Source organism: Rhipicephalus microplus, chromosome X, assembly GCF_043290135.1.
Source record: "Rhipicephalus microplus isolate Deutch F79 chromosome X, USDA_Rmic, whole genome shotgun sequence".
Lineage (NCBI taxonomy): Eukaryota > Metazoa > Arthropoda > Arachnida > Ixodida > Ixodidae > Rhipicephalus > Rhipicephalus microplus.
This window is the reverse complement of record NC_134710.1, coordinates 228379495-228397720: the sequence shown is the minus strand read 5'-3', so window position 1 is coordinate 228397720 and position 18226 is coordinate 228379495. Positions and strand designations below refer to the sequence as shown.

The 18226-nt window shown below is 44.6% G+C and overlaps 1 protein-coding gene across 1 annotated transcript in view; it reads right to left on the bottom strand.

Annotated features, from left to right (window-relative positions):
• The window catches only part of Papss (3'-phosphoadenosine 5'-phosphosulfate synthase), a 101292-nt gene extending 88653 nt beyond the window's left edge, over positions 1-12639 (bottom strand). Inside the window, exon 1 of the mRNA XM_075878734.1 lies at positions 12478-12639. Coding sequence (XP_075734849.1) covers positions 12478-12507 — 30 coding nt within the window. The 5' untranslated portion in view covers positions 12508-12639. The remainder of the gene's footprint in view (positions 1-12477) is intronic.
• Between the last annotated feature and the right edge of the window lie 5587 nt (positions 12640-18226).

The window sequence follows — 18226 nt, the reverse complement described above, 5'->3', positions numbered from 1 at the left end:
ACCTTAGCCACTAGACCACTGCGGCGGGGCTATTTAGAAAGCCTCGTCATAGGATTACGATGCAGTAGGGAGACGGGAGACCAGAAAGAAAAGAAGGAGCAAATCAGTGAATGTGCGCGTGTGCCACAATTGAAAGCGTGAAAATAATGCTGCGTGGTGAAGGTGCTATAGCATATGAGGCCAACGCCGACCTCTCTTGCAAAGTGTCTCTGACGGTGGACGAAAACGGCAACGGACTCTCACCACGCTACTAGATAACTGCCCACTTGAAACGGTGGCCGTGCTGACAAAGGAAAAAAAAAAGAATAAAAGTTCCACAAATGAGAGCAAAAAAAAAAAGAAAACGAGATACACTGTCGTTGCCAACAGGGGGTAGGTGTTTTTTTTCTTTTCTTTTCACCGACTATCGATTGATGTCAAGGCTGACGTGGGCACACTGAAGCAGACCTGAACATTGGACCATAATTTAAGTATCATTCTCTCCTTGAAATTGAAAGGACATAATAAGCAAAAGCAAACTCGTCAAAGTGAGCACATTTATTGGATTTCTTAGTGTTATTTTCTCGCTCGTTGATATGCTGCAGGTGCAGGATGGTGTCAGTTGTACTACAGGTCTCTGACCCTGAGCGGCCAACGGATGTTCAACATCCGCTTATGCTCAGTCCGGGGACAAATAGAGAGCACTGGGAAGTGCGTAGACAGGAAAGGCCGACCTAAAAACTGCACACGCGTGTTCGCCCACGAACAACTAGCTCCCCAAGTAACTTCCCTTGGTGCCGCAAGAAGTGGGCTTCCACGCTTTTATGTTCTTATTACACCACGCCATGCTACAGCATGTAAGAAATGAAGAAGAATGAAGTGCTTACATCTGCTACAACGTACGCGCTCTTCACATTTTTGGGCTTTCAACACGAAAATGCAATTAGGCAAGATTCGTAGCCGGAAACTGCACCAAAATTGGCGACATGCGTTTAGTGATTTCACACTTGTCCTAGATCGACCGAGTACACGAGGAACTGCCAATAGGCATAGCATTTAAATGTCTGATAGACGCAGATCGTCTATCAAAGAATACATCCATCCTACACAATCTAGTTTTTCTTGACATTTTGACCAACAACAATATCTCCACGAAAAATGACTTCGCAGACATTAAACCTTTAGTGATATTGGTAGAAATCGACCATGGCTGGCCACGTGTAAATATTACCACGGGTGCACAAGTGCAATGAGGCCGATGGTACGACCATAGTTCATTACCTTTCGTTTTCGCTAGAGGTGTTTGTTAGTGAAGGTGACGCCCATAAAATCTGGATAAGGTGTAAATAAATAACTGCACTACGCATCACAACTTTTTTGCCCTCAAACAAAAAGAAAGCAACTGAACAGAGTCATTGAACGATTTGGTATGCTGTACATATCAAAAATGCAGTTTAAAGCAGAGGCAAAAAGCTAACAAAACCAATGGAGGATGTCAGGTTGTCGGTGGATCCTCCGGGATAAGCTTAATGAGGAGAGAAAGATGTGTAATGCCGAACCCTTACCAAACTTCATGAAATATTCCCCACATCGTTCTCCGGCGTAGCCAAGGGCTAAAAAAAAATACAGTTCACAGATTCTCTTCTAGTCAATCTCTCTGGTCTGTTGATATTGGTCTGTTGATATTATCGTTCAAACTCGCGAGATGGTGTGCCCATTTCGTTAAACATCAATGAGAAGAAACACATCAAACCGTGGCATACCAAATAATTTCTCTCGAAGATATACAGAACGAGTCGTCCACCATCTGTTCAACCTATTTAGGGTTTCCCTCAAACAGAAACAATTTCCAGATGATTGCCCCGTTGCATGGATCGTGCCAACGCGCCATCATATAGAGACTGGTGAAAGGTTTAGAACTACCGGCCCCTATCTTTGACTTTCATGGGCTGTAATCTGTGTAACTATGTAATAAAAAAATGTTCGCATCTTGGCATAATATACATCATCGCGCAAGGAATAAGCGTGTACGTGACAGAAAATGCACAACATGTGGACGCAAATGGCGTCAAGTTTGTCTCACTATACAAATGACTTATGGATTACCGCAGGGCTCCGTCATGAGATCGATGTTATTTTTAAATTATATGGACGATATTACCTGTGACTGCAATTACAGCATAGTGGCTTAACTTTTTTTTTTTCAAGCGACCAAGGAGCCCTTACAGGGACAATTTTTAAGCCGTCGGAGATTGCTGAACTACTTCGAAAAAGTGTTCACTGTGGCGGAACAGTGATTACGGTGCTCAGATGCTCACTCAAAGGTCGCCGGTTCGATCCCGGCTACGGCGTTCTCATTTCGGTGGAGGCGAAATGGTAGTAGAGGCTCGTGTACTGTGTGATGTCAGAGCACGTTAAAGAACGCCAGATGGTCAAACTTGCCAGAGCCATCCCCTACGGATTCCCTCATAGCCATATCACCGGTGGTTTCGGGATGTTAAACGACAGATATTTATTACTAGTGACTTCAGAAATGCAAATGAATTCAGACATAGCGGCTGCCCCAACCTTCACAAATAGGAGTGAACATGTCTTCATTAACATTTGATCTCTATAGGTTCATTCTGTCTCCCTGCAGTTGAAGCAAATTGATTCCTGGATATAACTATACCGAACAGTTCAAAACTGAGGAGACTTATTTTAAAATGGGCCATCAGCAACAGAAATATAATGCTTGTTATCTCAGACGGAGAAAGCTGGCTAACAACCATTGTCAAGCAGCCAACAGGAAGCCTTACATACGTGTGTACAACTCTGGAATATGTAAATGATATATATTAAACACCTCGCAATTTGGGCTGCTAAGGAAGGAAGGAAGGAAAATATGAAGACAATAACGGCAGGGAGGTTAACCAGCCTATAGGCAGCCGGTTTGCTACCCTGCGCATGGGAGGGGAATGGGGGAGATGAATCATAGAGAACAGAGTGGGAAGAGAGAACACAGCACATTCGGCAGCACACGTGCGCGAACTCAGTCATAGTCCAGTCTTGTCTTTCGCGGTGTGTGACATTGCTGTTACAGCCGCTTGTTCAAGTCCATGTCGTGTAGGATTTTCGGCAGAGCTTTTGTCGCCTTCTGTTGTAATGTCTTCTCTCGGGAACTTGACAGAATAGTGTCCACAGACATTTGGCTGTTGTCGATGCACGCAAGAACGGACGCCAGAGACTGTCTCTGTATGTCATACAACAGACAGTCGCACACGATGTGGTGTAGCGTCTCTTCGCAACGACAGGCTTCGCAGAGAGCGTTGTCCGCCATTCCTATGACAAAGGAATAGGATTTTGTAAATGCCACTCCTAGCCATAAGCGATGAAGAAGGGTGGCTTCTCTTCGGTCGAGCCCAGTGGGCATGCGGAGAGCCATCAACGAGCACAGGGGGTGTTGATTCGTCTCGTTGCTTGGTGGGCACCATAGTGAAAACGTGATTTCACGCGCAAGTCGCCGAAGATTACTGGCTGCATCGGTCCGCGAAAGTGGTATGGCTTCTTCTCGTGTTTCTTTAAGAGCTGCCCGCGCGGCAGTATCGGCATGTTCGTTTTTTATGACGCCGCAGTGACTTGGCAGCCACTGAAACGTCACATGATGCCCTTTCTCGTTTGAAGTGTAGAGAAGGCATCAAATTTCGAAAACAAGCTGTTCGTACGGCCTGCGACGCAGTGCTGAAAGCACAGATTTTTGGGCAGCCCTTGAGTCGCTGAAAATCGACTATTGTCACGGTGGTTCCCGATTGACCACACAAAGTGTAGTGCGCAAAGCAGCTATAGTTCCGCTGTTGTAGATGCAATAGAGTGGTCGGTCCTAAAGTTGATGGTAACACCTTGGGCTCATTGGAAAAGCATATCGAAGGAATAAGTATAGTCGTTCTCCTCTGCATTTTTTTTGGGGGGGGGGGGGCTGGTAAAAAAAGCCAGAAAAAATGCAGAGGAGAACGACTATACTTATTCTTTTGATATGCTCTTCCAATGAGGTAGTAACAGAAATATTACGCCTGTTAGAACTTTCTGCATTAGAAGAACGTTGACAGGTGGTCAGGGTGAATTTCTTCGCATGAACAAAAGCTGAAGACAAAGACAGACAAACCACGCCGCAAAAAAAAGTTCTGAGAGGAATATATGAATATGCTTACGATTCACCCCAATGTATTAACGAATATGCATGCTTTTTTTTGCAAGAACAACTCGAGAATTACATTCATTTCCATTAACACGTGCACCGAAGCAGCTATCATAGTCTGGTTAACACTGCTTATTTTTATTTTCCTAAGTTAATGTATTATTTGACATTTGATGCACAGCTTGCAGAGCTAATAGCTTCCATTGCCGCACTGCGCTCGCATGAAACGAAAGATGAATAGTGTTTTTCATATACATCTGTGCGCCTGTTATGGGATACACTGTTCCGCTTTATTTTCCTTCGTTCGTGTGGTATTAGGTTGATGCCCTGATAGAACTGTTGTACCGTTTGAGCTGCAGCACTGCACCTGCAATAGATATAATATTCATTGTGTTCTTTATATAGCGTGGAACGAGAAATCTGTGCTGACATTTGAAACTACTGCACCCACACCTGTGACGGCCTGAAGGCCAACAGCACGCTGCAATGAATGAATGAATGAATGAATGAATGAATGAATGAATGAATGAATGAATGAATGGAGATCCGCCACGGTGGTCTAGTGGTTATGGTGCTCAACTTCTGAGCTAAAGGTCGCGGGATCGAATGCCGGCCACCGCGGCCGCGTTTAGATAGGAACGAAATGCTAGTGCCGTGTGCTTATATGTCATCATGAGCCTGACTACGCCTACTGCAGGGCAAACGCCTCTCCCATGATCCGCCAAGAAAACCTGGCCATGTGCTTTCTGCTGACACGTGCGAATTTTTTAATCTCATTGTCCCACCTAACCTTCTGTCTCCCCTTCGTGCGTTTGCCTTCTCTAGGAATCTAGTCAGTTACCCTTAAAGACCAGTGGTTATCCTGCCTACGTGCTACGTGCCCGGCCAGTGTCCATTTCTTCTTCTTGATTTTAACTGTGCTATCCCTAACCCAGGTTTCTTCACTAATCTACTCTGCTCTCTTCTTGTCTCTTAATGTTACACCTATCATTTTCCTTTTCATCGCTCACTGCATTGTCCTCAATTTAAGCTGAACCTTTTTTGTAGGCCTCTAGGTTTCTTTTGCTCCGTAAGTATACATACGTACTGGCAAGATGCAGCTGTTATATACCTTCCTATTGAGGGTTAGTGGCCGATTTTCATTGATGATTTGAGAATGTTTGCCGAATGTGATCCACCCCATCCTTATTATTCTAGTTATTTCCCTCTCATGGTTCAGCTCCACGGTTACTACTTGTCCTTAGTAGACATATTCATTTACAACTTACAGCGTCTCTCCACCTATCGCAACTTGAGTGCTGTTTTGTTTAGAGACTGTTGCACATTAATTTAGTTTTGTACATATTGATTTTCAGACCTACTCTTCTGGTTCTCGTGGCCAGTTCAGTAATCATAAACTGTAATTCGTCCCCTGAGTTGCTAATCAAGGCAATGTTACCAGTGAACCGCAGGTCAGTAAGATACTATCCATTAACTATTATCCCAAACTTTTCCCAATCTAGGGCCCTGAAAACTTCCTGTAAACACGCGGTAAATGGCATGGGAGGTCGTGTATCCCTGCCTTAATTACACCCTTCTTTATTGGTATTCTGTCACTTTCTTTATGGAGAACTGTGGTGGCTGTGGATCTACTATAGATTTCTTCCAGTATGTTTATATAGGGTTCGTCGACGCCCTGGTTCCGTAGTACCTGATGTCTTGACTGAGTCAAACGCCTTCTTGTAATCTATGAAATCAGTGTGTAGGTGTTGGTTGTATTCTGCGCATTTCTCTAGAACTTGATTTAAAAAAAAAAAAACGCCAGGCCTGCGCGGAAGGCGCAGCACAGTCACAACGAAAGCTAGAAGAGCGGCCTTTCAAGGCCTTTTCTAAACACTCATTGGGTAACTGCTGCAAGCGCACTTGCTTGATGCCCACTACGGTATTAATAACAAAATTTTAGGGTAGTAGGCCTGAATTCGTTATGCTATTTTTCGTCATTCTTCTGAAGCATGGTATCCGGTTAGCTATTGCGAGGAATTTCGTGCCACTTGCTCATGCGTGGCTGATGATGAGGAATCATGCCTGAATTGGGTATGCACCACAGTTAATAGCTGAACAAAAACAAGCGTCTTTGATGGGTTGGAGGATTGGACGACCTACTCGTTACACTATTCGCATTGTGCGACGACTGGGTGTTTTTTTACTGTTTTAAAACGCTTTATAAGTCGTATTAACGCGATTGCTTTCCCGACATCAAGCCTGCCTAAAGCAAGTTGGCCAATAAGACACAAGCACCAGCGTGACTCAGTGGTAGAATATTTGGTTGGCTCCCAGCGGACCAGGGTTCAAGCCCCGTTGGGTCATTGGTACTATGTTTTGTTTTTCTAATTTTGTGCGATGTGGTTACGGACACCGGCGGCGGCGGCAGCGGACAACTACGGCGCTGTAAGAGCCCCGAGTTGTGATCTCATAACAGCTTTCGCTGTATTAGTATTATTAATATGGTCTATTGTAGGAAATCCTTCATGGTCCTTTGGTTGATTGAACTCTAATGTTGTCTTAATTCTATTAGCTAATATTTTTGTAAATATTTGGCAGAGCATTGACAGTAGGCTGATCGTCCTGTAATTTTTCAAGTCCTTTACTTCTCCTTTCTTGTGGATTAAAATGATGTTGACGTTCTTTCAAGGTTATGGTACCCTTCTCGTCAAGAGACACTTTGTATATAAGGTGGCCAGGTTTTCTAACAAAATTTCTGCGCCATTTTTCAGTAGGCCTATTGTTACCCTCTCCTCACCAGCAGTTTTGCCTCTTTGAATTTCTTCTGTGCACTTTTTCCTTACTTTTCCTGTCGTTACTGGTAGGATGTTGACTTTTTCTGGGCTATTATTGCTTCTTACGATATCATCCTTGTTAATTCGGATTCTGTACAGCTCTCTGAAAAACTTCTCCACCACCTCAACTATCCTATTTATATTAGTTATGATATTGCCTTATGCCTTATTGCATTCATCTGATTTTTGACAATGTACAAGTTTGCCTTCGCAGCTTTTAGGCTTTTGCCGCTTTTTACAGCTTGCTCAATTCTCTCCATGTTATTCATACCTCCTGATGTGGGCTAAGCCTTGCATCTATTGATTAACTTCAAAATATTAATTAGCTCTACATTATCGGTTGTATTTGAGGCTTTCACGGTTTGTCGTCTCTTAATGAGATCTCTCGTCTCCTGAGATAGTTTATCAGTGTCCTGTCTAGTGACTCTACCACCGACTTGCATTGCACACTCTTTGATGATACTAGCACGATTATCGTTCATTGTGTCAACGATAACGTCAGTTACCTTGTTTAGAGCCTCGATTTATTCTGAAGCAAAACTCTGAATTTCCCTATTTTTCCTATCACCGCTAGTTGATTAATTGGCTTCTTGCCTATCAGTTTATGCCTTTGCTTCTTGAAATCTAGGTGAATGCTATTTACCTAGATTAAAAAAAGAGCTCATGAGGAGCTCCTACCATTTTATGCTCATTGCAGAGGATTTTGCCAACTACTTCTACATCCTGTACAATGCCTAGGTGTGCACACAGAACGAAGTCTATTTCATTTTTAGTTCCGCAATCAGTACTTCGCCACGTCCATTTACGCTTACCACGTTTTCTAAAGAGGGCATTCAAGATCAGTAAATTATTACGTTCTGCGAACTCTACTAACAACCCTCTGGCATTTCTAGAGACGATACCATATTTTTCCACTGCATGATCTCCGGCCTGTTTCTTGCCTATATTGGCATTAAAGTTGCCCAACAGAATAGTATACCATGTCTTTACTGTATTAATGGCTCACTCCACGTCTTCATAGAAGCGTTCAACTAAATGATCATCATGACTCGATGGAGGAGCGTAGGTCTGTACCACCTTCATTTTGTACCTTTCGTTAAACCGAATTATTATAATTTTCACCCTCTCACTAATGCTATAGTATTCCTTTATGTGGCCAGCGATGTTCTAGTATATAAGAAACCCTACCGCTGGTTCTTTCCCGTCAACTAATCCACGGTATCATAGAACATGTCCATTGTTGAGCACTGTAAGCCTAATTGTCCACCTAACTTAGCTGAGTCCAAATAGATCCGATTTAACACCATGTAATTCTTCGAATAGTACAGCTGGACTAACTTCTCTAGATATCGTTGTAGCGTTGAACGCTGCCTAGTTCAGATTCCAATGGCGGCCTGTCCGGACCCAGATATTCTTAGCACCCTCCACTGCGTCACAGGTCTGACCACCACCTTGGACAGTTGCTTCGCAGCCGCTGGAAACCGAGAGCCAAGGGTTGATGGGTGCTTTCATAAGGGACGTAGTGGCCAAGCACCAAGGTGGCCAATCCGGCTCTGGTGAGGAAGTGCATTACCAGCAGGTGGTCACCACTGAGGATACAGCCCAATCCACTTCTTTCTTTTTTGTATTTAACGATTCCGCTATGTCGTTTAAGTAAGTATACGATTGAGAATGGTCCGGCATGTGCATTCGAACCGAATTTTGTCATTGCATACTAGGCTGCTGCGCTATCAATTAATTAGTAGACGGTTTTGTTGCAGTTTCTTAGCACTGTATAATGCCACCTGCTCAGCTTCATATGACTCTTACGTAGCTCGCCTGGCCTTTTCTTAACTGTTCGAGTTCATAATTTCATTCAAAAAACAGCGCGGTTTTAAACTTTGGACGTTGCTATAAATTAGGCTGGCTTAGTGCCCTGGATGACCCTCTTTCTCAAGCGTTTATTGCTCGCTAAAGAACACCAGGTGGTCGAAATGTCCGGAACCCTCTCTTTCAACGCCCTTCACAAGCGTATCGTGGTTTTCCGATGTAACACTTCAACAATTATGAATGAAACGAATAATAGCGTAACCTACAAATCCTGCATTTGACACAAATACGTGAAATCTGGAAACATTTCAGGCGAATGGAGAAACATATTTTCGTGATGGTGTATTACACTCTGACCAGTTACATACCACATGACATCATCATCATCATCAGCCTGTCTACGCCCACTGCAAGGCAAAGGCCTCTCCCGTGATCCGCATATATATATATATATATATATATATATATATATATATATATATATATATATATATATATATATATATATATATATATATATGTATGGGCATGGTGGTTGAGTGGCCGTAGCGTTGCAAGTAGTCAAGTAGATCCTCCGTGAGCGGTCACAACGTGGTTTATTTCGACGTTTCGGCCTAGTCTGGCCTTCATCAGGATTGTGGGTACAGTTTATTGGTGCTCAGCTTTATACAATCTTGAATAAGAGGGAGAGACAGAGACAAAGAAGAAAAAAAGAAAAAAAAGAAAAAGAAAACAAAAGAAGAATATAAGGTGGGCTCCCCCAGGCACCCCTTTTTACCCTTCCTTCTCCTTCCCCCTCCATCTCTCTCCCTTTTGTCCTTTTCACCTACCTTTAGGATGTCTGCGGTCTGTGTATCCTTCCTTTCACTAACGCATTGTTCCCGACCAGACGGCGCCTCCTGGCTCTGGCGGTTCGGTGTGGGGGAAAAAGAGATTTTTTAAGAAGTTTAAGCCTTTAACTACTCAGTGCCCCGTCGACATCTCGTCGTAGAAAGACGGGCGCCGCGTATTGCCGCAAAGGCTGGCAAGCGGGTGCAATGGCAATTCTTGCCCGCTTCTGGATTAGCGTGCAGTAGGGGCCTCCCGATTGTGCACAGGGTTGCTGTTGGGCATGCCATGTTTGGTCCAATTGATTAGATAGTAAGGTAAAAACAGAAACAGACGACAGCTGTACTTAGGAAGAGTAGTTACACTTGGAATTATTTTGAGTTGCCCAGTGCCCTTCGAAGCTGCAGTGTCGTGCGCTCAGTTAATTTTTTCATTATTGTCATTATTGTTTTCTAATGATTTACTTGCTGCAAGTGTACCTGGGTTCTCATTTATTCCTCTATCGAATGTGTTAAATCATGGATAAGATATGACTCTCGTAGTTCACGTTCCCGGTTTGATTTAAATCCCGTCTCTAAGAGCGTTACTGATAGTTTGTCGAATGCATGGCCGGGAAGATTGAGTGAGATGTTTTGATAGGGGTAGATTTAGGGCTGATGAAGACCAGACTCTAGGGCGAAACGTCGAAATAAACTACGTTGTGGTGACCGCTCGCGAAGGATATATATATATATATATATATATATATATATATATATATATATATATATATATATATATATATATATATATATATATATATATATATATATATATATATGGCTAGTTACATACCGCATGTAGTGTATACTATACACAAAAACATTGCGTTTTAGTAAAAACACTATTCACGCAGGAAACCAATACTTTCTCTTCATGATTTTCAGAATTGATGGCTGTTTCATTAGAGCAAATGAGTCATCACAGAACTGAACTCCCTGCATACTCTTCACTTATTATTATTAGGCTTCATCGCTGTCTCATTATGGTAAACAATCGCCGAGTGGTGGCGTCTGGCTTAGCCGAAATTGGATAAATTTTTGTGGCTTATATTAGCCACGATGCCTGCTCCAAATGTCGCCACGTGTTTGATCCTCCCGACCCTATTATTCTCTCCTCCTTTCCCGTTCGGATGATAGGAACTGATTTAAGCCAAAAAAATTGCAGTCGATTCTGCAGCTGTACTGGGCTAAACTCAGCCGGATGTGCACTGTCAGTGACCTTTTATGTTTGCAGTACGTGATGAAACTTGCTTCGCGTAGCGTCTCTTAGCTCTTTCTTTTTGTATTTGGCATCGCAGGTACGACTCTGGTTACCATCGTACATGCACTCCAGCAGAGGTGGCAGCACTACTGCGTTTTGTATGACACGAAGCGTTACAAAATGACCCCTCATTTCAGTTATCTTTTCAGCACTCCACAGACTGTAACGAACAAAAGGAATTATTTTACCCTAATTATAAACGCGTACTCATAAGCCTAGAGCAGTGCACGCTGGAATGACTTGTCACAGTGTACGAACAGACCTTCGATACGTCGAGAAAAGCCAATAATGTTACAACCAAGGTGACCAGAAATGAGCGATTCTGGTGCTCGGACAGCTTCGCGAACTCAAGAACAGATCATCACTATTCCGAATAATGTTGCGTGAAAACAGCACCGTGATACGAGGTGCGAAGTAGCCTATGTACCCTATGTGCATGACCGGCCGGGATCCCCACTGCTGCGTAGCACGGCTCGTGGAAACGAGGACCGGTCGTATTCATAAAGAAAAGTTTATTGCGCTAGAGACCTCTTCACAGAAGGCTCACTGGGCGTCCCCATAATCCCCTTTGGGCGGCGCTGAATAAGCAAGAACTCCAAAAAGTGCACTGCTGAGGCTGGGAAGTATGTCTTCGCACTCTCGTGCCATAGTCTAGAAAGAACCTTAATGCTCACTAAGGTTGCGACAAACAGAGAAACGAGCCCTCAAAATTACCTCTCATTCCTCAAGTCCAGAAATTAGATGTTTTCTTCTGTTCTGTGAAGAGGTCTGAACAACCTTTTATTAACTGCCGATGCAAGTGGATAATTGTGCTGAACTTATCTCTAGTGAATACAAAGGCAAACGACCAATGGCCAACTGAATTCATGAACTAAAAGCTTCGTGAAGTAGGTCACGGACATTGGTGCGCCAACCTAAACATATGTACACGACCACAAAAATAAAAAAAAAGATTCGTGAATCGCGGCTGAAGTACCATATTTTACAAAACAATATTATGCTGTAAGCTCGTGAGAGAATGTTCCAGTCAATCCAGATATTGAGCATATCATTAGAGGTGCAAGCAGGTAATGACAAAGATGACTTTTACGAAGTAAAATCTTAGAGAATTATGTCAGCGATTTTTTTAAAGATAAACTTAGCCGATATTTGCGACATTTGTATGTAGGTTGAGCAGACTACGAGAACATGCGAATAACTGGTACATTAAACATAATGTGGGCCATGAGACCAACCACTGACAGCTGGTTTTTGAACATATTCATGAATTTGGCACCTGGACCTGAAGCGAGCGGCGACGGACGTATCGAGAACGAACTGTGTCACGCGAGCGACCTCCACCGATGCGGCCCTTCTCCTTTCAACTGCTTATGCATGCTGACAAGCGAGTGATATCGATTGCTCGATAGCGCGTACACCGGACCTTATTGGTTCTGGTTCACGAGAGAGGGTGCAGCTGCACTCGACGACCCCATGGTTATCGGCGGTGTTCCGGGACCGGCACGTCCTCCTCCTGTCCGCGTGCAGGGGAGAAGAAGCCGATCCCGGCCGCACCTGTCATGCACTCACCCTGTACTGAAAGGCGACACAGTTGATCATCGTGCTCGGCGGCTGCAGTTGGCGGCGATGCGCGCGCAGTGGCGGTCGGGCAGATCACGACGGCTCGCACTTGTGGCGGGGCTCAAACAAGCCACGTTCGGCCACCTCAGGAATCTGACGCGCACTGTCTCTGCGCACACAGCCGGTCGGCTAAGTCAGCTGCGGCTTCGATATCAGCTGACTTGCGTCAGTATTTTTCGAGCCCTTATAAAGAAGAGCGAGAGAAAAAATGGCGCTGTTACAACTGTCCTTCGTCCTGTCCTCGCTGCTCATTTGCCCACAGCCCTCCTCTCTCCCCCTTCCGTGACTCCCTCCGTGGAATGGTCGCACGTGTTTTTGTTTTTAAAGCGATATCAACCGACACGCTGCTATGAATTGCATAGCGATAAGCAGACAAAGATGTCGCGGAGAGGTGCGCTCATTGTGCGGGGGCGCTCGTTCATACCTGAGTGCGCATGGCCGCCCTTATCGGGGGAAAGTGGTCCCGCCAAATGCAGACCCCCTCCTCTTTTGCCCGCGGAGGTGACACGCCGAGCGTTCTGCCCCGCTAATTGCCGCGACTCAGGATCCGTGTTCAAGGGACGATAGCACCAATTGCGGGATGCGACTGTCTGCAACTTTTATGGAAGTGTCTACGCCGCTTCGGGGAGCCGCCGGAAACAGCTTTCGAGACAGAGAGCTCGTAATCCGGACCCGCAAGGAAGGGTCCCTCTTCTGGCGGCATTTCTGCTGGTGGCTTCAGCGGCTCTCGGCCTCCTCGTGTTTCCTATTTCTTCTCGTTCTCTTTAGGCAGCCGCACGATCAAGCTTAGAATATGTTTTTGAGCCCTCGTGGTCATTCACAAAAATATGCTTACCACACTACTGTTTGTAAGAGCGTGACGTTATACGTATTAGTGGCGAAAGTGAATGAATGGAAAACATTCTTCTGGCAAATGAATAATATTCATACCTGGGATTTAACGGCCCGAAGCCACAATATGATTATGAGGGACGCCGTACTGAAACGCTCCGGTAATTTCGGCCACCTGGAGTTCCTTAATGTGCAGAGGCATCCCACAGTACACGAGCCTCAAGCAATTCCCCTCCGTCGAAATGCAACCACCACGGCCGGGATCAAGCACCATAACTATACTGGTCTATCGCAGCGGACATTCCGACAGAGGGATTATCCCTGCGAAGGTGGAGACCTCAGTCCGGAGCTCCTGTGGCTTTTGCCATCAAGCTCTATCGATCAGTTTGAGCTGTTCTTCGGGCTTCGCGCAGGACAACAGCGCTTTCTATTTCGTTTATAGGGAACATAGGTCGGCAAAAATTTTGGAGCTCACTCTGACTCATTCATGGAATGTATATTGCAATTAGGGCTCACTCGGACTCAAGCTCACTGAAATATTACTCAGCCAGGCTTTCTCAGACTCTGACTCACGGCTCGATCTGAGTCTGGGTGAGCCCGAGTGTGTCGACTCACGAATCCGTTAGCCTAGAATCAGCTTGTTCGACCTAGGTGTCAATATGTCACGTAATCGGTTCCCTTCTTGGAACACTTCCATAGAACACCTCAGAATACGAGTTATGAATATATGCAAATGCCGTGTAAGGACATGTTCCTTCAAAAGAGATCACAACATATATATTTATCAATAACTTCCCTGGAAGAGTTCGTGGGCGCGAGGTCAAGGCACCCTCCAACGTAATTCACACACACACACACACACACACACACACACACACACACACACACACACACACACACACACACACACACACACACACACACACACACACACACACACACACACACACACACACACACACACACACACACACACACACACACACACACACACACACACACACACGGCAAAAGAGAGAGTTGGGCCACTTGGTTTAGGTTGAAAGAAAAGACTGAAAACACCACAGGATGGAACAACACGACTGCTGACTTCATACTGCCAGGTGTAGCTTTTGATAAAAATACAAGTGTCTTGAAAAGGAATTTCTTAGTTTTACAAACTGCCTGGTTAAGAAGCATCAAGTACATGTTATGTAAGAGTGCACTGGCTGTTCAATTAACAAAATTTTGGTTGTTATCACACCGTGTGCTAAAGCTCCCAATTGATATTGGATTTTAATATATATATATATATATATATATATATATATATATATATATATATATATATATATATATATATATATATATATATATATATATATATATATATATATATATATATATATATATATATATATATATATATATATATATATATATACGAAACTTTCACGCAAGCATCATGACGTTTTCAGCTGCTGACGAAGGCTGGTCCACCAGCTGAAAACTTTACTTCGGTACCAGCTGAGTACTCACTGATTAAAATGTATGTCTCGTTTAAGTACCCCTCCGTTGCTGAACGGCGGCAGGGTGGCTTAAGATATCATGGCTATACGGGATGGCCGCCTTATAAGGTTGTGTAGCGCGAGCGCTCCATCAATGGGATATTTTACAATGCAGTCTGTTGTGTGCACTGCAGTTTCGCGCGTGCATGCACTTCCTATGCTAATGCCATCTGTAAATGCATGAACCCTTACTTGTATGTTTTATTTTTCATGTATTTTTTAGTGATAAGGGTGTTTAGTCCATTGAACACATTCCATGATAAGGGTGCTAGGCCATGGTGGCAAGAGCCATCGGTATAGGTGCTTTGATAAGCGAAAACACCCTTTTCATAAGATGAAACCACGTAAGGGATATAGACACGTCCAGGCCCCCTTAAGAGTGCAAACTAGTTTACTGTGTATGTGACGAAAATTTCAAGTTGCCTTGAACTATGGCTGCTTTCTGGCTACTTTGAGCATCTGCTTTGGGTCATTACCGTAATTTCCCTCCCCTGTTTTTTTAGGCAAAATGCACTGTTTCCAAATCATGCCTGTCAGCCGATGCGCATGCGCGAGCTCCCGCCACCTACACGATGCATGGTGTGCGTCGAATCGCCCCAACGCAACGCACAGCGCACCTGCAAAGACGGTGTGGCCAAGTAGCGCACGTGCTGGTAAACACGTGCAGTAAACGCTGTTGTCCGCAATCTACGCGCAAGTTTTAAACCATGGTGAGCAACGCGTGTTCTCGCGTAAACTCGACAAAATGAGAGATTCGCAACAAAATGAAGCTGGCTTATTCATCTTCAACCAAGTTTTGCTATCTAAAGCTTGGCTGGTATGACAAATCTACTAACTTCAGGTATGTGGAGTTTAACGTATCCCGTATGATTATGAAAGACGCCGTAGTGGAGGGCTCCGGAAATTTCGACCACCTGGGGTTCTCTAACGTGCACCCAAATCTGAGCACATGGGCCTACAGCATTTTCGCCTCCATCGAAAATGCAGCCGCCGCCGCCGGGATTCTATCCCACGACCTGCGTACTAACTGAATTCAGTCAGCGGCTTCAAGAAAAAACCACTTCAACGCTTAATGTTCCAATTGACTTGTTTACTGAAATGTCCCAAAATTACTTTGTATCGGTGAAGATCCCTATCTGCTTTACATTAACTACGTGCATGCAGGTGCCATGAATTTATTATGGTTTCTGTATGTATTGGCGACTTATACTTCTAGCTTGTGTACCAAGCAGAAAAGAAAAAGCTGTTCTACTCACATTGCCTCGTTAATTAAAAATGGTGTTTGTTATAGTTCAGTGATAAACTCTACTCATAATACCAATTCTCTTTTGTATGACTACAAATATAGTGATAAAATGAAGTGACATGTCTACATTGGCTAACTTTAGATAAAGTTTTGGCTCATTTTCAAAGGCACCCAATTAACGGCGGCAACCCTGGACCAATCAAATACGAATTAATGGAACACACAGAAAAGAGGAAATGGTTGCAGAAGAGAGACAGTTTCAGAGACGCACCATGGGCACAGTGTGATGGACATACGTACTCTGCACAGACAGCAATTTATTGCATCGAAAAACGCCGGCACTGCACCCTAATACGGGGAATATCGCATCCGCCATGTTCCTAAAAACACTTCAGTGAAATGTCGTCGTTTGTTGATAGTCCACCGCCATGGAAAGCAATTTCGTAGTGGCTGTTTGAGGCATGTACTGATTATCCATGCTCAAGTGGCATTATAAGAATAAGACGCCTAATTATGCCATACAACTCAAAGCCACGGTCGTTCCTTCGTAAGCGCGCATTTCTAGCGATGGTCGGCAACCAGTGACTGGAAGAGGAGGAACTAGAGGAAGAAAAGGCACGGGGATGAACCAGACGGGCGTCCGGCTCGCTAAACCTATACTAGGGGAAAGTGGTAAAGAGAAATGAAGTGTGCTATTAGGGAAAATATGCGCCTGTCCGTAATTCTCCGACAAGCGATCGCTTAAGATGGTCGATTTGCAAACCAGAATCAATGCCCGCGACGCTTCGATGGGAGGGGGGGGGGGAGAGGGGTGATTTTAAATGAAAAGAAGAGAAAAGTGAGCCCCGTAACTGTCTCTCAGGGGGAGGACACCTCAACAGTAGCTCACGAGGGATGGGGGTAGAGAAGGGATGAAAAGGATAGCATTCAAAGGTAAAGAGATAGAGAGAGAGGAAGGAGAGCATGAGGCGCAGGGACAGCGAACGACTGAAGTGAAGAGAAGATAGGAAAGATAGATACGGTCGCAGGAGTCCGAGGACGGAGCACCACTGGTGAGAGCTCTTGTGGGCGACAGGAGAAGGCGTAGGGTGAATCCAGTCGGCCAGAGCTACGCTGTCGTCATCGTCGGGGACCGGCGTCAGGAGATGGCTATACGACCAGCCCAGTAGGCCAGAGCTGCACTGTGGTCGGAGATTGCGAGGTCACAACCGGTCGGCACGGAATCCAGCGAGCAACTGCCGTGTGCCATGCATGATCCGCGAATCATCTCCTCTGAGAACGGTCTGTCGCCGAGTTCCTTCAGCGCCCTGCGTAGAACATTTAGTTCGTTCACAAAACGACCATACAAGTGCAGTATAGATGCTCTACCGTTTCGTCAGTCTTGCACGAGTCCGTATACAGGTGGTACAGCCCAATTGCGTCACTGCGGCTGAGGCGCAGTAGAATTTTCAGCTTCATCAATGTGTCTACAGTTAATGTATACGCTGCAAGAAATTAAGCGTCATTCGACCTTACAGCTTACAGCGTCATAAGATATAGAATGGAAATGTAGCGTGTAAGGTACATACTATACGTCATGAGTGATGATCCCGCTGATGACGATGGAGAACAAGCGCGTTCCAGGCCACCCATTCTTTTTCTGCCATCATGACACAGCACTTGCATGGTACCCACTATACACCATTACGATGATGAGGATGAAGATGACGACGATGATGATCACTGTTACAAGCTGCCACTTTAGCGTCGCCAGCGCGAAGTCGGCGACAGGAATGACAACAGGCTGGTTCGTTCCGTACGCAAGCAGAGACAGTGAAGAGATCAGAGACGTGAGAAAACAAAACAAACTTTACTCTAGTGATATTGCAGCACACGGGATCTGGTACAACACTTCAATACAACTAACAAAATACATCAACACTTGATACAACAAAAACATATAAAAACAATAGATCAGCTTACGCGAGAGAACTATTACAAACTACACAAACTAACAACAATAGAACTACGTAGGAGAGAGTTCGAAGATATAAACAGGTGAAGGCATACGTGTGTTGACTAGCAGCGTTGCGTC